Raw genomic sequence first — 21558 nt, 5'->3', positions numbered from 1 at the left:
ATTCCTTGTTTTGCTTTGGTAGGTTGGATTCAGTGGCCTACGACATTTGAAACTCTCTGAATTTTCTCAACTAAAAGAGGCATGGAAAACCCAACTTCCAGTCAATTTCTTTTACAATTTAAGTTCCTTGGAAGTAGACGAGGTTGCATTTTCCTCCGTTGTTGTTCCATCCAATCTACTGCCAATTCTAAATGATTTGAAAAAGCTTGAGGTCAGAAATTGTGATTCAGTGGAACAAGTATTTGGCCTAGAATGGCCAAACTTTGATGGACCATTTGGGAATTTGTTCAACTTGAGTGAGCTAAAATTGATAAATCTTCCAATGTTGAGGCTTGTGTGGATTGAGATTCCCAAAGGAATTTTAGATCTCAGAAATCTTAAACTGCTCAAAATCTACAATTGTAGCAGTTTGAGATATATATTTACTCCTACCATCTGCTGTGGCCTTGAGCAACTCCAAGTGCTTGAAGTGAAAAGTTGTGCTATGGTTAAAGAAATCATCACAGAAGAATCTATGGATGAGATTAGATTTCCTCAACTAAACTCCATTATTCTTGAATCCTTGCCCAGATTAATCAATTTCAGTTCCGGCAGTGGTACTGTGCATTGTCCATCTCTGGAAGAGATTGCTGTAGTTGATTGTCCAACCACATTCACTTGTTCATTCTTTAGGGAAGCAGATGCAGCAATTGATAAAATTGTTGAGCGAAAGGTTGGTAGTCTATTTCTAATTGTTAAGAACTTTACTTTGAGTATGCTTTAATTTCTGGCATAAGAAGTATATAGTGACTAGTGATTGTCTTAGAAAATATGGACGAATGGTGATTAAGCAAAACATTTCACTGCAGGTATTTTTTCCTAATTTGGAGGACCTGAAACTGTCATCAATTGATGTTGAGATGATGTGGCATGCTCAACACTTGAAGATATCCTCTTATACTGAGAATTTAACAAGCCTGACTGTGGATGGCTGTGGGAATCTAAAATATCTGTTATCATCATCAAGTATTGTGCATCTGAAAAGACTTGAGGTATGCAATTGTAAGATGATGGAGCAAGTGATACTCAGGGAGGGATTGGATGAAGAAATCATGTTACTCCATCAACTAGAGTCCCTGAAGCTCAAAGATCTGCCAAAACTCACCCGATTCTGCACAACTAATTTAGTTGAATGCTCTGCCTTAAAAGAGATTTGCATACAAAACTGCCCTCAAATGAGAACATTTGTTTCCAATTCTCCAACTTCAAATAATGAACTCGAAATTATAAACTCTGCTTTATTTGATGAAAAGGTATGTTGTTCCTTCCCTTAACAATGATTCTTAACATGTAGCCTTTTGCTTATTCACCGAGACTATTGACTTTTGATACAGGTTGCATTCCCAAACTTGGAGAAAATGCAGATTCTTAACATGGATTATTTGAACATGCTATGGCATAATCAACTCCATTCAGATTCTTTTTGCAAAATAAAAGCATTAACGGTAGAGCACTGTGAAGAACTACTTAAAATCTTTCCATCCATGTTGCTGAGACGCCTCCAGAATCTTGAGGATTTGATCATAGGCAATTGTGATTCACTGGAAAAGGTATTTGATCTACAAGAGATAATAAAATTGAAAGAAACACTGACCATTCAGTTGAGAACTCTGAACATAAGAAACCTCCCTAATTTGAAGCATGTATGGAATAAGGATCCTATGGGACTTGTCTTGTTTGATAACCTAAGTTCAGTGGTGGTTTGTGATTGTCCAAATCTAAAAGCTATTTTCCCAGCTACGATAGCTAAAAATCTGCTGCAGCTAGAGACACTAGATGTGGAAAGTTGTGGTGTGGAAAGTTGTGGTGGGGTGGAGGAAATTGTTGCTCAGGACCAAGGAACAGAAGCAACTATAGAGTTTCGTTTTCCTTGCTTAGAGTTCTTGAAGCTTCAGGAATTAAATGAACTCAAGTGCTTCTACTCAGGAATACACACTTTGGAATCTCCGTTACTGAAGCATTTAACTGTGTATCACTGTGAGAAATTAAATATCTTTTGCCCTAAATCTGAGAACTTGCTAGAGACAGATACGGAGAGCCAAGCTATGATTCAGGATCCACAACCGCTTTTCTCGTTTAGAAAGGTATGAGCCTCAGTCCACTTTTCCTTTTCATATCTTAAAAAAAATTTGGTATTATTTTGTATATAAGTAATATTTTCAAATGTCAGTTCTTATAATCACATGTAAGCATGAAACTTATTATACACTAAAGCTAAGCTAAATAGAGCATTATATTTATTATACACTGGGGTTGAATTTGTTTTACACATCTACGGGAATGTTTGGCGAAAAATAGAAAAATAATGTGTTTATATTCATTTATTTAATACACTTTGAAAGAAATATATATCATAATACAATTTGTCCAAAAGAGTAATTTATTATTTAATTTTTATAATATAAAGAAACTCAATAGTTAGTGCATTGATTTTACAATTTGTACTTTAAATTTTTATAATATAGTTTTGAAGTTAATGACCATTAAATTGTGATAAAGATTTAGTGCAAGTGAGGAGAGAGCCATTGTAATTAAAGTGCAAATATTGAAATGAAGTTCAGAATTAGTTAATACTTAACAGTAATAATAAGGTTAGCTCAACTAGAAAATTAAATGGTAAAATATGTTAAATGAAACTGGATAAAGTGTAATAATATTTCACAATTTTTCAAAATTTTGTAAAATATTTTTTAAAAAATTTGTCAAATTACGCTAAAAAAATAAATGTTTGAATTAAATTTTCAAAATGTGAGATGTTCTGTAATTAGGCTTATTGAGAATTAATTATAACAAGTTCTGTAAATAAAAAACTTAATTGATAAAAAATCTCATACTATATAATTTTTTACAATTATACTATGTAATTTAAAAATAGTCCATTTAAAACTGTGTTTTTAAATTTTTAAAAATTGCACATAGCCATTAAGATTTCAGTTAATACGGAGATGACACATCATCTCCGTATCATTGTCACATTTTTTTAAGACGCATATATCATATCATTGTAACATTGTTGTCTCATCAATTTTTATTCTGATTGTATTGTTTAAAAAATTTTCATATTTGAATTCCTTCTCGACCCTTGCTATAGAAGAAGCAGCGGTTAGCACGCCATATTATTACAATATAATATTTAATATGAGATGTTTATATTTATATGGTGTTTATATTTATGAAATAATTATTAAAATTAATAAAAATTTAAGTGGTAATTTTATAGAATAAAAATGTCAAATTTTCACCTAAATTATATATTGATGCCAAAAATTTCAAATTTAATTTTTCAGTGCAAGTTTGGTAATAACTATTATTAAAATATTAAATAAGATCAAATGAATTCACGATAAAAAGAAAGACAATTAATGGTCATATTTGATTTTTAATTATAGTTTATGATCAAATTTAAATTGACATATGAAATTTAGTATTTTGTAGATTTTATTTTTTATCCAATTTTTTAGTACGTGAATGATAATGTCGTATTTCCATTAATGAGACAACAATAAATTAATATTTTTTAATGGTTGGATATAATTGGTAGAAATTTTAAAATATAAAATTAAATTGGCTATTTTTAAAATGTGGAGTAAAATTATAAAAAATTGTAAAATATATAATTTTTTTATGATTATTTTGCATTATATTGCGGTGATGATATGACGCTGATGTGATATTTATGTTAGTAAGTTAATAGAAATTTTAATAGTTAGGTATAATTTTTAAAAATTTAAATATATAAGTTTAAATTGACTATTTTAAAATATACGATAGAATTATAAAAAAATTATAAAATATAGATTTTTTTTTACAATTAATGCAAAAAAAAATTAATTGTCGAGTAAATTAATTATCAATTTTGAACTATATAATTATTTAAATGCATAAAAATTGATTGATTGGTGTATTTTTTTAAAACACGAGAAGTCAATAAATAATATTAATTGTATTTAGTTACATCCACTCTAAAAGTCTTTTCATCTTATAATATACTAAGGCTAAGAGACAATTAATAATTAATGAAAGTAATTATAGAAGTTTACAATATAGTTATAATATGTTGAAATTTGTGATTACAATATAGTTATAGTTTAAATATGGGTTGTAATTTAAATATGGGTTGTAATGATTCTTTTTTGAGTGTAAAATAGTTATTTCTTCTATATCTGCAAACTTTTAGGCGCAACATGAATGTTCAACATGTTTTCATTTGATTGATCTTTACAGGTTGTCTCCAACTTGGAGAAGTTAACTCTAACAAGAAAGGATGCGACAATGATATTGGAAGGCCAGTTTCCGGCTGATTTCTTTCACAAACTCACAACCATTGGGATACATTGCTTTCATGATGAATCTGCAGTTTTTCCATTTGATCTCCTTGAAAGATTTCAGCCTATGGAAAGTCTTGTAATGGGTTGTAGTCAATTTAAGGAGCTGCTCCCATGTGATGGCTCTGTTGGTAGGAAAAAATATGCTGAGGTTCTTAGACTGATACGGGGATTTACGTTGAATAACCTTCCTGATTTGACGGATATATGGAACCAAGACTCCCAGCTAGACCAAGTTCTACAGTCTCTTGAACTTCTTCATGTTGAGAGGTGTAACAGTCTAGCTGCTTTAGCACCATCCTCTACTTTCCAAAATCTAATCACGTTGGAAGTGTTGAAATGCAATGGATTACTTAGTCTAGTAACATCTTCCACAGCAAAAAGTCTGGTGCGACTCACAATAATGAGTATAAAAGAATGTGATGGACTGAAAGAGATAGTTGCAAATGATGGAGATGAAATTGAATTGAAAGAGGATATTATCTTTAGCAAATTGGAAAGTTTGGAACTTCATTATTTGCCGAGCCTCGTTTGCTTTTGTTCATCAGAACACAGCTTCAAGTTCCCCTCTTTGAAAAATGTAACTGTGAAGCAATGCCCCAAGCTGCAGGTTTTCTCAAAAGGAGTCTTAAGCTCAAGCAGCTTGCTGGGTGTACAAAAAGATGACCAATGGCATTGGAACGGCAATCTCAATGCTGCCATACAACAATTGTTTGCAGAAATGGCATGTATGTATTAGTTAATCAAATTCCCACTTCTTTCTAAGCCATAGAATACTTACATTACATGTATTTTCTTCTTGATCCTGACATTGTTGTCCTTGAATGTTTTGGATGATGTACAGAATACTAGAGAATATTGAATTATCAGCACAAAGGTGATGCCAAGCACAAAAGTCATATCAAAGGTAGATTATGAAAGGGCTTCTTTATTTATAATGGAAGAATTTATGCAAGATATTGCTTTTTTTCTTTTTTTTTTCTGAGATTTTAAAATGGTATAAGAACCATTTTTCCCTCATAGTACTATTGCTAAAACCGTTATATATTTATTTTTTCGGAATTATAACTGAAACAAACTCCACTAATACCATGTCTTAGGTTAATGTGAGCTTGGTACTACTGCAAACAACGTGGCTAAAATCTTGGATTATGGCTTCTGTCTACTATTCTATTCTTATCGAACTATAATTACTTTTGCTTTGATCTTTGTTTTGTATATTCCTACTGATTTGTGTTTACTTTATATTCCTAAAACATGTATATTGAGATGGTGTGATACTGAGTGCTTAATGGCCGATGTATATTAAGTTTTTTTCTGGTAATTTTTAATAGTAGGTATATTTTGTGCTAATATATTGCCTTTGTGATATATTTGGGAATCAAGATGGCCTAACGTGTTTGAACATCTTAACATGTAGACTTTAATGCGCTTCATTCTTCCATGTTAGATTGGATTTTGTGCAATAATAATTGCTGATTTGTTCTCACATGACCATACTTTTCTTTTATGGATTTTTCAAACTTGTCATTTGACTTCTTTCTTGAATCTCTTGTGGTAAACTTTCTATCTCTATACTTTGCTTGAAGTATAGTTTCACCAACTTTTTTATTTCTCATGAAAGATCTCTACTCCTAAACTTGAAGCTACTAATGAGCTCCACAATAGATTTTTAGTTCAATTATAAGATACAAATAGTCATTATAGGATAAGGAAATGAATAAATAAAGATACTGATAATCAATGTAGAGGTTTTAATATAGAGGTTTTAATTCAATTATCAGATACAAGTGGATATATATAATTAAAATTGATTGATTATTTATTTGTGGAGCCCACTGTAATAGACCTCTGCACTTGCCATAACTTTTCTTCTTTTCTTCTTTTCTTTTTCTTTTGAATTTATGGTCTTTAATAATTAAAATCGATTGATTATTTATTTGTGGATATATATATATATATACATGTGGTCTTTAATAATTAAAATCGATTGATTATTTATTTGTGGAGACCACTGTAATAGACCTCTGCACTTGCCATAACTTTCCTTCTTTTCTTTTCTTTTCTTTTTTTTTCTTTTGAATTTATGACTATTGAATTAATTACATTTATCAATAAGAGATAATAGCTAATAATTTTAATCCATTCCTGTTTTAATATATATATTCCCACTTAAATTTATATATATCATATTATTAAATTTAACGAAAATAATAGATCATCATATTAATTAGTACCATAAATTAATAGTTTAGTATAATTTAAAAAGAATAATTGTATGTAAAATAAAATCTAAACTTTTTAATTTTAATAATTATATTCTAAATTTTTCTTTATAAATATACTCAAATTTAATTTTTTTAATTTTAATATAATAGTTAAAACGTTACTATCAATTTAATTAACTCAAAATGATTGAGGATATTAGAAGAAAATAAATAAGTTATAAATTAGACTAAAAGTAGCTATTTTCGATAAATTAAATTAATTGTTGTTTTAATTTTATCATATAGATTTTATTAGTATGTACAACAATTATTTACAGAAATGGTATGTATGTTTTAGCTAATCAAATTCTCACATCTTAAAATACTTACATTACGTGTATTCTCTTTTTGATTCTGACATTGTTGTCCTTGAATGTTTTGGATGATGCATAGAATGTTAGAGAATATTAAATTATCAACACAAATGTGATGCCAAACACAAAAGTCATATCAAAGATATATTGTGAAATGACTTCTTTATGCAAAATATTGCTTTTCTAGATAAGGAAAATGTGATTCTTGGATTTTTTAGAGGTAACATTATTAATATTCATAATCTATAATGATGCATAAATTATATTATCAATGCAAAAAGTATTAGAAAGTAAGTTATCTATTCATATAATATATCATTTAAAATTATAAATAAATTGAATCGAAATTAAAAAAATTAAACCTAATAAAATTAAATTTAATTTTGAATATTTATTAAGGAAAAAAAATAAAATTTAGAGTAATAATCGCTCAAATCGGTAAAATTAAAATTTTTTTATAATTATATTAAAATATTAATTTAAATATTGACTAGAAAATAACGAGATATTTCTATTAAATTTAATTGTTTAACTTAATAATATAGATAAATTTAGATAATTAATATATGATGTATTAGTTAATTTTTTATAATTTGAGATTGTAATACCCGGCTAGATTCAGACATCGGAATTCCTACCGTCCGGTGGAATTTGAGGATGTCAGAGGTCTCTGGAAGGGTACGAGAAAGTTTTCTCAAATGTTTTCAAGTGTTTTAAAGGGTTAGGGTAGAAAACGAGTTGAGTTTTGTGGAGAATTGGCCAAAGGAATTTCTGTCAAGTTCGGCCCCCGAAGGTTAAGTTCGGCCCCCGAAAGTTGCATGGTTTTGCATGCAGTTTCGGCAGCCGAAGCTGAGGTGATCGGTTAGTTGTGCACGCTCCTCAGTCCGTGGTTTGGCCAGGTGTTCACCTCCAGATCATGATCAGAGGTTAGGCCACGTCTCCCTTGACTCATCTGCAAGCTTTTAAGCAGCTCATGCAGAGGGTTGCTCGTTTGCAAGAGGTTTTGAAGGTTTTGAGAGAAAAGAGAGGTTTTGGTGGTTTGAAGCTTGTGAAGGGGATTTGGTGAGTTCAAGTTGTTCCTCTTCTAGTTTCAGGAGGTAAGAGAGGTCTTGATACTTGTTTTATGGTTTTAACAGCTTTTAAAGCGGTTACGGGTAGAGTTGTATGTTTAGGGTTTAGAGTTTAGTTTTGATGTGTTAATGGTGAAAGCATGATTATGTGTTGTGTTAGTTGTTTTTGTTGGGGTTAATAGGTAGTTTGGGACCCCTTTGTGCATATACCAGAGTATATGTGAGTGAAGACGCTGAGTTATGCATGTTAGAGTGTGTTGGAGACGTTGTGCATGAGAGGAAGCAAGGTTCTGCCTTCTGGAGAACCCAGCTTCGGCCGCCGAAGTGAAGATTCGGCCGCCGAACCCCTTGTGGAGGTAGTTTCGGCTGCCTAAGGTTGCCTCCGAAAGAATGGACTTTCGGATCTGTCATGCACATTCGGCCGCCGAAGGTGCCGCCGAACATGCATGAGTTTCGGCTCTGGAGAGGACATTCGGCCGCCGAACCTGCTGCCGAATGTGTTCTGTCCAGCCTTCTTTTGCATGAGTTATGTGATTATGTTCAGAGGTTTAGAGGGGATTATGGGGATTTGTTTAAGAGCTATTCAAAGTATGTGTGACACCTCATTCGAGTCCATTTGTGTAGGATTGGACCCGAGAGTTCGAGGAGGTCATCAGAGTTAGAGATATCAGAGTCAGTACAGGATCTGCCAGAAGAGCAGAGGTGAGTGGAACTAAACTGAATATTTTATTTTGAGAAATGACACGATTCTAGCATGATCCATGCATCATAAACTGCCATGTTATGTCTTAGGTTGTGTTGCATTAGAATTCACGAATATGATGCATTGCATATGTTGTTGTTCCTGTGGATGAATGGTGGATGATCCTTAGCCCTTGACAGAGAGCAGATACAGATTTATGGCATGAGATAGCCATACCAGGTCGCCCCTGGATAGTCCAGGTCGCTCCTGGTACTATGCGTGAGACAGCTGGGCTGTCAAATCAGAGTTAAGTGTAGACCAGGTGAGACCTCGTCTCCTTGGCACAGTTGGTCATGTTATGATATCAGAGAGATAAGTGTAGACCAGGTGATGACATAGTCTCCTTGGCACAGTTGGCATTATTATAACATGTAGTTGAGGGTTATTGGTGACAAATTCATCCTTGAGATGATATGTTTGTGATGTGATGCATTTCATGAGAGCATATAATGAATGAACTGTTTTTATTGTTCCTCCTCACTGGGCTCTAGAGCTCATCCCACTCCCTTAACCCCAGTTTTGCAGGTTCTGAGATAGCTATGGGAAGTCAAAGTCAGCAAGAGTACAGAAGAAAGTTATGCATGAATGTATGTTTGTAATAGCATAGTGGACATGATGTAATTAAAAGATTAGTTGTAATGTAATGTATAGATATGTACTGTCATATACTGGATAGACTTATGCTTTCCCTAGTGTCATTGCTACAGTGTGATGTATGATTAATCCCTTGTACATGAATCCTGTTTTACGTTTCTTGATGAGAAATGTGTGAGTTAGGCTTAATGCATGGCTTGGATGAGATACCAGTGGGATGTGTTACAGATTAAAAAGGGTTTCAATCCCTTGAGCCACAGCAGATGGTAGTCCCTGGTATAGGCCCTGAGGGCCATTTCAGATTGACATATCTGAGTAGCAGTAGTTAAGCCTACAGAGTTGTCCAGGATTGTTGAGTCGTTCTGTATCATGTATGGGATTTATCAGGTACACAGCAAGTATAGTTGGCTAACTACGGGTCCCGGCGGCCTTAAGCCGATCTGGATCCTAGTGCCAGTGATGGTTCGAACCGTTACTGAGGGGTACCGGTTTTCGGGTCGTTACAGATTGGTATCAGAGCATAGGGCCTCAAGAGTACGGTGTGTTGAGATATCCCACATCGGAAAGAGGTGTTGTCTTGTATAGGAAGGAAAGCACAATAAGTTAAAATCATGTCCACTAGGATAGGATGAGGAGTCCTGTCTTGCATGCTGATGTGAAATGCCATGATGAGTTGCATGTGCATTATTGATATGTTTGATATGTGTTAAGGATTCATGTGTTTTCACATGGATCATTTGATGATATTGTGTGTGATGTTGTGCTTTTCAGAGGTAGGATGAGAGGAACTCGTCGATCTGCTAGATTGACAGGAGCTCCGCCGGAGGATGAGGACATGGATGCTCATCTCCCCGTTCTGCAAAGGGCAACATCAGATAGTATAAGCAGAGAAGGTACATCAAGGGACCCTAGAAGGTCTGTTGATGAGAGTAGAAGGGGAGTTGTCCAGAGTGGTATGTCAGGGTTTATGAGAGAAATAGAGGAGAATGAGCAGAGTAGAGAGGGTAGCTTTGGCATGAGCAGGTCAGGAGGAGATTTGGGTGAGTCCCAAGGAGGCACTCAGGCCTCGAGATTTGTTCCACCTCAGTATCCACCCTACCAGTGGGAGGCAGAGTACCCGATGAGAGGTACATCAGAGTTTCCTAGGTATAACCCATATCCCACCTTTCTGCCCTATCCTTCCTTTTACCCGCCAAATCCACCGTCATATCCACAGTATACTATGTTTCCACCCTTCTTTTGTTACCCAGGGTCAGTAAACCCTAACCTAGGGCATGTTGCATCTCCTCCACCACTAGGAGAACCCGTAGCCCCAATTGTTCAAACACCCAAGCCTAGTTCACCTGGGGAAAGTATGGTGCAGATGACAGCTTATTTGAGGTTGGATGTTCCCAAATTTGAGACAGGTGATGACCCTGTTGAGTATCTTAGAACGGTCAAGATGATAACTGACGAGTTGGGAGCCAGTGAGAGTAGAGCCATTCAGATGGCAGGGGTCACAGTGAAATGTGAGAAGACAAGGGAATGGTTCACCCAGTATGTGGACCCGAGGGTAGAAAACTTATCCTGGGAACGGTTTGCTATAGAGTTTGCAGGATGGGTTTGTTCAGATAGCTCAAGGGAGCATAAAGAGAGTGACTGTGAGCAGCCAAGGCAGACAGAAAACATGAGTGTAGAAAATGACCCAGAGAATAGTGATCGTTTCCCTTTGGGTAAGGCTGCTGCAACGAATAAAAAAACCAAAGTGAGAGGCCTGAAAGGATCAAAGAAAAGAGAGTTCTGGAATAGGGTACAGTTTGGCATGGGTTGTCGCGAGGGTTCGAGTTCTGGTTGGGGTAGTTCTAGCTGTACGAGGTGCGGTAGGAGGCACAAAGGAGTCTGTCGGGCTGGGACAACAGCATGTTTCGGGTGCGGACAGGAGGGGCACATGGCACGAGAGTGTCCCACTATGACCTTGTCAGCCCAATTTCCGCAGACATCCTCAGACCATATCATTCCACCAGAAGCTCCAGCCTCGGTGCAGGGCAGAGGTAGAGAAAGAGGGGTAGTCCCTTCTTCAGGAGGTTCCTTCAGTGGACGTCCGTTAGTTCCGGCTCGGATTTTCACCCAGGATCAGCCAGAGACAGACACACGGAACACAGTGGTGCCAGGTAAACTCACTTTTGAGTGTTCTAATGTGTATAGAATATCAGTTGATGTGAAAATAGTAAAGTATAATAGAGTTAGATGTTCAGAGACGAGTGAGTCGCTAAAGGTTAGTGAACCAGGAAAGAGCTCGAGAGCTATAGCCGTGGATGGTATTAATCCAGGTAGAGAGAGAGTGAGCTCTCATTTTTTAGTGTAGACCTTAAGGCAGAGCATAGTGTAAGAACGTGAAAAGTAAGAAAAAGAATAAGAGAAGAGTATGACATAGAAGAGAGCAGAAAAAGAACAGAATAGAATAAATGTAAAGTAAGAAAGTGTAGAAAGAGATTTCAGTTTAGTCTGGGATTAGATGGCGATTGAGCTCTAGTTCAGATAGTTCAGATAGTTTTGGATACGTGAGGCGTGGAGTTTACACAAAAGTAGTCTGATGGTATGGGACTACGGCATGTATAGATGCGAGCAGAAAGGACTCATATTATGTGAGTGTTCTACTGCGGCCCTGATTAGCACAGTCCCAGCAGATGACTTCTAGTAGTGTAACTTAGCCTGTAGCTCTAGCCATATTTCAGGACAGTGGGTGAGGCAGGAGAAAAGAGTTCTCTTTTTCTTTGATCGGTTCCCGAGGGAAGTTCCGTTAGCTTTGGCTTGGATCTTCACCCTGATTCTAGAGGAGGCTAACACATCGAACACGGTGACGTCAGATACGTTCACTTGAGAATGTGCAGATGTGTAGGTTATAGTGGACCCTGATGTTTCTTTCCCTGTGGTTTGAAAGCCATAGATAGAGGAGGGTTGATAACTTCTGGGCTTAGAGTGTTTTCTCTGGGTTAGTGAACCCGATTGTGATCCATCTGAGGTAGAGTCAGTGAGTCAGTATAGATCAGAGGTTGGTGAGAGTAGTAGATGCCTTTCAGCTGACCTTATGGTTCTAGGGATGACTGGTGATGTCACCCTAGGGCGGATGGGCTAGCTACTCGAGGTACTACCAAGTCTGCAAAGACAAGGTAGAAAAGTTCAAAGTTTAGAGGCTCGGATGGGTCAGAGGTAGTCCTTTGAGGGGACAGTATAGCATACCCAGAAGTTTGCTAGCAGCCCTACAGGCTCGTGAACGCTTTCGGAAAGGTAGTCAGGGGTTTTCTTGCTCTTGGGTGAGAACATAGGAGCCAGGTCAGGGAACCAGTCTCAGTACCCATAATTAGAAAGAGAGAAAGAGAGTTATATGTGGTATCCCAGATAAGCTAGCAGGATTACCAATAGAGTCTGGACGTTAAGTGAGGATGGAGACTAGACTCATCTTCACCTCTTCCTACGAAAAGTTGAAAAAGTTGTAAGAACGAGAAAAGCTGTTGCATAAGTGAGAAGATAGTAGAGCAGTGTGAACTTGGTAGCGAAGGATTCTATCCGACTTAGTACTACACACCCTGGAATGTACCAGTGTCGGTGTGAGAACGGAAGGAGGAAACCTAGAGACTTTGTCACAACTGTGAACAGTTGCACAAAGTCACTACCAAGGACGGATATTTCCACATAGGAGTACTGATCAGTGGAGACAGCTAGTTGGAGCTGATTATCCTCCACGAGAAAGCTAAGAGATGGGAACTAGAAGTTGAGCATTAGAGAGAGAGTGAAAGAAAAAGCCAGGATAGTACAGAAGAAGAAAGGCGGGCAAGGATCAGAGTGCGCAGCAAAAGCGTCGAATAGGTCAGAGAAACAGAGAAGCATGCCCATTATCTACTAAGCGGTGTAGAGTTTAAGAGAACACGGCGTGGAGGCCAAGTTCTGTAATCTGAGTTCGGTTTCGAGGTATGTTTGTGTAGTAACTCGTGATGTGTCACCATCCGCGTTCTAAAGTAAGTGGAGAGAGAGAAAGCTATAACCAAGTCATCTAGCATTTCCTTAGAGTTATTGCTCCTCTGACCGGGTTGAGTAAAGAGATCGTATAACCAGAGTAGTGTGAATAAAGCCAGAAGAGTCAAAGAGAAAGAAAAAGTTAGCAAGCAGTGTAACGTGCGAACACAGAGTAAGCAGTGAAGAATCAGGAAGTGAGATAACCCGGGAGTTTTACTCCAGTAGTATCTGTATCTCTTCTCAGAGGAAAGTGTTAAGCTTTCCTTAATTGCTTCTTTGCATATGTGTTTGTTGTGTGAACATTCGAGGACGAATGTTCTTAAAGGGGGGAAGAATGTAATACCCGGCTAGATTCAGACATCGGAATTCCTACCGTCCGGTGGAATTTGAGGATGTCAGAGGTCTCTGGAAGGGTACGAGAAAGTTTTCTCAAATGTTTTCAAGTGTTTTAAAGGGTTAGGGTAGAAAACGAGTTGAGTTTTGTGGAGAATTGGCCAAAGGAATTTCTGTCAAGTTCGGCCCCCGAAGGTTAAGTTCGGCCCCCGAAAGTTGCATGGTTTTGCATGCAGTTTCGGCAGCCGAAGCTGAGGTGGTCGGTTAGTTGTGCACGCTCCTCAGTCCGTGGTTTGGCCAGGTGTTCACCTCCAGATCATGATCAGAGGTTAGGCCACGTCTCCCTTGACTCATCTGCAAGCTTTTAAGCAGCTCATGCAGAGGGTTGCTCGTTTGCAAGAGGTTTTGAAGGTTTTGAGAGAAAAGAGAGGTTTTGGTGGTTTGAAGCTTGTGAAGGGGATTTGGTGAGTTCAAGTTGTTCCTCTTCTAGTTTCAGGAGGTAAGAGAGGTCTTGATACTTGTTTTATGGTTTTAACAGCTTTTAAAGCGGTTACGGGTAGAGTTGTATGTTTAGGGTTTAGAGTTTAGTTTTGATGTGTTAATGGTGAAAGCATGATTATGTGTTGTGTTAGTTGTTTTTGTTGGGGTTAATAGGTAGTTTGGGACCCCTTTGTGCATATACCAGAGTATATGTGAGTGAAGACGCTGAGTTATGCATGTTAGAGTGTGTTGGAGACGTTGTGCATGAGAGGAAGCAAGGTTCTGCCTTCTGGAGAACCCAGCTTCGGCCGCCGAAGTGAAGATTCGGCCGCCGAACCCCTTGTGGAGGTAGTTTCGGCTGCCTAAGGTTGCCTCCGAAAGAATGGACTTTCGGATCTGTCATGCACATTCGGCCGCCGAAGGTGCCGCCGAACATGCATGAGTTTCGGCTCTGGAGAGGACATTCGGCCGCCGAACCTGCTGCCGAATGTGTTCTGTCCAGCCTTCTTTTGCATGAGTTATGTGATTATGTTCAGAGGTTTAGAGGGGATTATGGGGATTTGTTTAAGAGCTATTCAAAGTATGTGTGACACCTCATTCGAGTCCATTTGTGTAGGATTGGACCCGAGAGTTCGAGGAGGTCATCAGAGTTAGAGATATCAGAGTCAGTACAGGATCTGCCAGAAGAGCAGAGGTGAGTGGAACTAAACTGAATATTTTATTTTGAGAAATGACACGATTCTAGCATGATCCATGCATCATAAACTGCCATGTTATGTCTTAGGTTGTGTTGCATTAGAATTCACGAATATGATGCATTGCATATGTTGTTGTTCCTGTGGATGAATGGTGGATGATCCTTAGCCCTTGACAGAGAGCAGATACAGATTTATGGCATGAGATAGCCATACCAGGTCGCCCCTGGATAGTCCAGGTCGCTCCTGGTACTATGCGTGAGACAGCTGGGCTGTCAAATCAGAGTTAAGTGTAGACCAGGTGAGACCTCGTCTCCTTGGCACAGTTGGTCATGTTATGATATCAGAGAGATAAGTGTAGACCAGGTGATGACATAGTCTCCTTGGCACAGTTGGCATTATTATAACATGTAGTTGAGGGTTATTGGTGACAAATTCATCCTTGAGATGATATGTTTGTGATGTGATGCATTTCATGAGAGCATATAATGAATGAACTGTTTTTATTGTTCCTCCTCACTGGGCTCTAGAGCTCATCCCACTCCCTTAACCCCAGTTTTGCAGGTTCTGAGATAGCTATGGGAAGTCAAAGTCAGCAAGAGTACAGAAGAAAGTTATGCATGAATGTATGTTTGTAATAGCATAGTGGACATGATGTAATTAAAAGATTAGTTGTAATGTAATGTATAGATATGTACTGTCATATACTGGATAGACTTATGCTTTCCCTAGTGTCATTGCTACAGTGTGATGTATGATTAATCCCTTGTACATGAATCTTGTTTTACGTTTCTTGATGAGAAATGTGTGAGTTAGGCTTAATGCATGGCTTGGATGAGATACCAGTGGGATGTGTTACAGATTAAAAAGGGTTTCAATCCCTTGAGCCACAGCAGATGGTAGTCCCTGGTATAGGCCCTGAGGGCCATTTCAGATTGACATATCTGAGTAGCAGTAGTTAAGCCTACAGAGTTGTCCAGGATTGTTGAGTCGTTCTGTATCATGTATGGGATTTATCAGGTACACAGCAAGTATAGTTGGCTAACTACGGGTCCCGGCGGCCTTAAGCCGATCTGGATCCTAGTGCCAGTGATGGTTCGGACCGTTACTGAGGGGTACCGGTTTTCGGGTCGTTACATAGATATATTTTTATTAAAATGTGAATAATTCAAGATTTTTTTAAACATGTTTCTAACAATATTGATCAAAATTAATAGCCGTTAACTACCTTTATTGACAAGATATTGATACCAATTTGGAACTTATAAGGAAAGAGAGAAAAATTGCTGAGAGAAGACAATTTTAGGTTTTCAACTTTTTCTCTATTATTTGACCAAGTTTTTTAATGGAAAGTAAATAGAAATTAAATTATTAATCAAATGAAAAATAAGGAATTTTTTAATGAGTTTGGAAAAATATAAGATTAATTTGTAAATAATGATAATATTTAAAGATAAAATTGTAAATTTTTTTTATTTTTAAAAATAATATTATCAAAAAATTAATTTTTCATAATTAAAATTTTACATTTAAATTAAAATAAAAAATTCAAATTATTTTGAAATAATAGTAAAATTTTAGTATAATTAACGATCGATCTCTATATTTTAAAAATCAGACAATTAAATTTTTTTATAATTAGTTTTTCTTGAATTAAAAGTTTTTCAATTTATAATTTTATTAGTCAATGAATTAAACGAAAAATAAATATTTTAAATATTTAAGATATCATTAATTATTTAAGTCTCTGTATTTGTAAATATAGATAAATATTTCATTTTAAAAAAAATTATAATTTAATTTCTGAATTTTAAAATAATTAATAAATCAATTCTTATATTTTTAAAATTGATCCTTTAAAGTCCTCTATATTTAATCCACACAAAACCACATTTATAAAAATTTACAATCTACTTCAACTTACTAAATACCACTTAAAAATGGTTAAAAATATAAATTTCTTTTTAAAAAAAATTGAATGAAAAAGTCATTTAAAAATTTTTTGAAGTTATTAAATATTAAAATACTTTAATAAATAGAAATCGAAGGATAAAAGTAATAAAAAATAGTTGAATATAATAATTTAGATAAAAATTATTAAGAATTTAAATAATTTTTAAATTTTAATAGATGAAAATAAAATAAAATTCTAACTCTTTAATGGTTTTAATTTAAAAATAAAAATAAAAATATTATTATATTTTCAGCGATAAATATTGGCTTCACTGAAGTGTTAGTCAAACTCTTTTTAAAAGCATTTTACTATTTGACTAGTTTATTTTAGATTTGTCCTAAGTTTTTTTTGAAAGATTTATCCAAATTTAATAAATTTTGATATGATTAACTGTGTGTTAATGTAGTCTTATTTAACCGTGTTCAACTTTATGTTTTAAAGACATTTTAGATTTTTTTTGCAATACTTAGCTAATAGAATTAATATAATACTTAGCTATTAGAATTAATGTAGGAATTAATTTATAAATTTTTTAAAATATTAGAGATGGTATAATATATTTTTCAAAATAAATATTTTTATAATATAAAAATTAAATAATAATTTCTATTTAAAAAAATTACCTATATATTTATTTCAACACTACTTAAAATAATAGATGAAATTATCTCTAAATGTTGACTCTATTAATTAATCATTAATGCAAAAATATATAAATCACAAAATACTGATTAATGACTTAGACAATTAAACATGAATAATAATTTATCGATTAATATTAATTTATTTAATATTTTAATGACCGACTTGATGATCTAATAATGATTTATGATTTAATAATCATCGAACTATTAACTTAATGATTTGACGATTAATTTAATAATTATTAATTGAGTTGTATTATTTTAAATATTATTTTGTAAATGAGTTTTATTAATTATGATGATATTATTTTAATTTGAGTTATTTAAAAATACTTGTGTTATTTTTTTTTTTTTTGACTTTTCTAAACTGTGCGTTTGACTAGATATGTTTCTAAGGTTAATATAAATACCTTTAATACAAGACTGATTCATATAAATATATCTGAGGTATTAACAATTAAAAAACCTACTCTATTAATTACATTAATTTATTGTTTGTGGTAATAGAAGAAACACCCACAGAAAAAAACAGAGGACCCATTTTTTTCCATGGAAAAGGACAGAGGAATCAATTGTGTGGAGCCCATATCATAATTGAGCTCAGCATATTGACTATAACTTCTTCACTTGCTCTTCTGCTTCTCAGTGCATTCAATTTGGCTTTAATTCTCAGTAGAAATCAACCGATCATTTTGCTCTCTGTCACTCTGCATACTCCGATTGCTGTTCAACTGCTGAAGGTAACAAGTTTCTTTTAAATGTAGTACTTAATTTCATAATTTCTTTGGTACTGTTTCTCACTTTATTCAGATTTTTCATTTATTTATTTGGTCATATTTTATACTATTTTTTTTATGGTGGATTTGCAAAAAAGAAATCCTTTTGATTTTTTTTTTTAATTTCTCAGCTATTTATTTATTTCCTTTTACCTTAGATCTGTTCCTGATAAAAAGAAATATTTTTGTGTGTCTCTCGTTGTATTATGTTTTTATTTAAAAATCTGCACTCAGAAATTTTTACTCGCAAAAATTATTTTACTGTTTGGTTTCTATTTTTTATTTTCTTTAATTATTTTCAGTAGTAATCAGCTGATCATATTACTCCATCTGTCTCTCTCTTTACATGCTTTGATAATGCTAAAGGTAACAACTTTTCCTTTTATTTTTTTACCACTCAGTTTCTTTGATACTTTTTTTTTTTTTTTCATATTAATTTGCTTTGAAACCGTTTCTTCAATTATGTACGTTGTCTCTCTTTAGTGGTAATTAGCTGATCATCTTGCTGGATCTGTCTCTCCTTTTATTTTTATCACTCAATTCCATAGTATCTTTGTGTCATTTTTAAAATAGACTTATTTTAGGATTCTTTTGCTTTTTATTTCTCAATTAAAAAACTGGGTTTTGCATTTGATTTTAATATTAATTGTTTTTTTTTAACTTTTTTCTCAATAAAAAAAAAATCCTTTCATTTGTCTCACATTATATGTTGTTTTACATTTCACATTTGATTTTTTATGAGCGTTAATTGTTTATTTTCTTTGCTTATCTTAGGCAGTGAACTCTGTTCGTTTTCACCTCTCGTGTTTTATTCTAGAAACTCCTAGCTGTTATTCTCTACAGAAAAAAAAAACAAAAAAAGAGCAGCAAATGGAGATTGCAAAGTTAGTGGTGTATCCCATTGTATCCAAAGTTTTCGAACTTTTGCTTAATCCTGTTGTGCGTCAGATCAAATATGTATACAACTACAGTGCCAACATCCACAATCTTGAAGAAGAAGTTGAAAAGCTCAGTCATGCTAAGCTAAGGGTTGAGCACACTGTGGAGGTGGCTAGGCGGAATCCACTAGAACAAATTGAAGCTGATGTTCAGCAGTGGTTGGCTAAGGTGGATAGTGTCGCTGAAGATGCAGATAAAATTCTTCTTCAACATAAAGATGGAGGAAAAAGGAGGTGCTTCATGGGATTGTGTCCAAATTTGATCAGGCGCCACCAGATTAGTAGAAAAGCCAGTAAAGAAATACCAATCATTGTTGGAGTCCGAGAAGGGGGAAATTTTCCCAGAGTTTCCTACTGTGCTCCACCACAGGGCATAGTGGCAGTCAAAGAGTGTGAAGCCTTTGAATCAAGAACATCTGTTGTAGATGAAATCTTGAATGCTTTAAAAGATGCTGACGTCAATCTCATTGGAGTGTACGGAATGGGAGGCGTGGGTAAAACCACACTTGTGAAACGCATTGCCACTCTGGTCAGGGAACTCGGAATCTTCAAATTGGTGGTTATAGCAATTGTCACCCACAGTGTGGTTGTTACAAGTGTTCAGCAAGAAATTGCAGAATGGCTAGACTTCAAACTTGGTGCGGAGTCTATTGCAGTACGAGCAGCTCGATTGAGTGAGCGAATCAAAAAAGAAGAGAAAATTCTAATAATTCTTGATGATATATGGGCAGCAATCAAACTAGATGAGATAGGAATTCCTTATGGCACTGATCATAATGGAAGCAAGATACTTATGACGTCCAGAAATCAATCTGTATTGTCGGAAATGGGTGTACAGAGAGATTTCAGGCTTGAAGTTTTAGAGCATCAAGAGGCATGGAGTCTATTTGAGAAGAAGGTGGGAGATCTTAAAGATTCCAACTTACGACCTATAGCTGTGGAAATAGCAAAGAGATGTGCAGGCTTGCCCATTTTAATTGTAGCAGTAGCGACTGCGTTGAAAAATAAGCAGGCATTTGAATGGAATGATGCGTTGGAACAGCTTAAAATATTTGATGGCAGGGGACATGAAAAGAGAGTTTACTCAGCCCTAGAGTTGAGTTACAACTTTTTGAGAGATGAGGAGAAGTCTTTGTTCCGACTCTTGGGACAACTCACAGCTAATGAGGACATCCGAGACTTGTTGAAATATGTAGTGGGGTTTGGCTTATTTAATCAACTCATCACACTAAAAGCAACAAGAAATAGACTACTTACAGTAATAAGTGATCTAAAGCTGTCTTGTTTGTTACTTGAAGATGGGGGCCATGAGCGAGTCAAAATGCATGATGTGGTTCACAGCTTTGCAGCCTCATTTGTGTCCAAGCACGATCAAGTGCTCACTGCAGCATATGAAGCTGAATTGGAAGAATGGCCGAACGAGGACTTCTTTAAGCAGTGCACATCAATCTCTTTGCCATATTGCAAAATCCCTAAGCTCCCTGAAGTATTTGAATGCCCAAAACTCAAATCATTTTTGTTGTTAAATCAAGATCCCTCACTTAAAATCTCAGGGAATTTATTCAGTAAAATGAAAGAACTCAAAGTCTTGGATTTGACGAAAATAAATTTGTCACCACTGCCTTCGTCACTTCAATCTCTTGAGAACCTCCAAACCTTATGTTTGCATTTCTGTGATTTAGAAGACACAGCTGCAATTGGAGATCTAAAACAGCTGCAAGTTCTTAGCTTGGTTGGATCTACAATTGTTCGATTGCCGAATGAAGTAAGAAAATTGACTTGTTTGCGACTTTTGGATTTGAGTAGATGTCAAAGACTTAAAGTGATTCCGCCAAATGTCCTATCAACACTAGCCCAATTGGAGGAATTATACTTGGGGGGAAGCCTTGTGCAATGGGAGGGTGAAGGGCATGATGAAGGAAGCAACAACGCTAACTTGTCTGAATTGAAGCTTTTGTCAAAATTGTCCACTCTAGAGATACATATCATAGATGCAAATATCATGCCTAAAGATATATTTTCTGAAAAATTGGAACGTTTTAGAGTATTCATTGGAGATGGGTGGGATTGGGCTAATGATGAGTATGAGACCTCAAGATCATTGAAACTCAAGCTGAATAGAAGCGCCTTGTTGGAGAGAGTAAAAGTGTTGCTGATGAAAACGGAAAGTCTATATTTGGACGACTTGAAGGGCGTGAGAAGTGTTCTCTATGAATTAGATGATCAAGGCTTTCCTGAGTTAAAGCATCTTCGTGTTCAAAATAGCCTTGATATTCAATATATCATAGACTGGATGAAAATGAACCATTTCACTGCTTTTCCCAAGTTGGAGTCATTATTTCTTCACAATCTGAATAATTTGGAGAAGATTTATCGAGGGCCTTATACAGTGGG

General features: G+C 35.3%; 1 protein-coding gene across 12 annotated transcripts in view; it reads left to right on the top strand.

Annotated features, from left to right (window-relative positions):
- Nucleotides 1–21558, top strand: part of LOC110609176 — a 138509-nt gene that overhangs the window by 8841 nt on the left and 108110 nt on the right. For 10 of the 12 annotated variants that reach the window (XR_006349070.1, XR_006349073.1, XM_043952168.1 and 7 more), the window contains 3 exons: nucleotides 23–712; nucleotides 849–1292; nucleotides 1374–2123. Coding sequence is in view for 8 of the 12 variants with exons in the window: in XM_043952168.1 (XP_043808103.1) it covers nucleotides 23–712; nucleotides 849–1292; nucleotides 1374–2123 (1884 nt within the window). In the remaining 4 variants the exon portion in view is untranslated. Of the gene's footprint in view, nucleotides 1–22; nucleotides 713–848; nucleotides 1293–1373; nucleotides 2124–4263; nucleotides 5093–5208; nucleotides 5272–5464; nucleotides 5689–8639; nucleotides 8681–21558 lie in introns of those variants that run through there. The other 2 variants (XR_006349072.1, XR_006349071.1) reach the window with 2 other exon arrangements.

This window comes from Manihot esculenta, chromosome 2 (assembly GCF_001659605.2).
Source record: "Manihot esculenta cultivar AM560-2 chromosome 2, M.esculenta_v8, whole genome shotgun sequence".
NCBI lineage: Eukaryota > Viridiplantae > Streptophyta > Magnoliopsida > Malpighiales > Euphorbiaceae > Manihot > Manihot esculenta.
The sequence above is the reverse complement of the archived record's forward strand: the minus strand, read 5'-3'. Positions and strand labels throughout refer to the sequence as shown.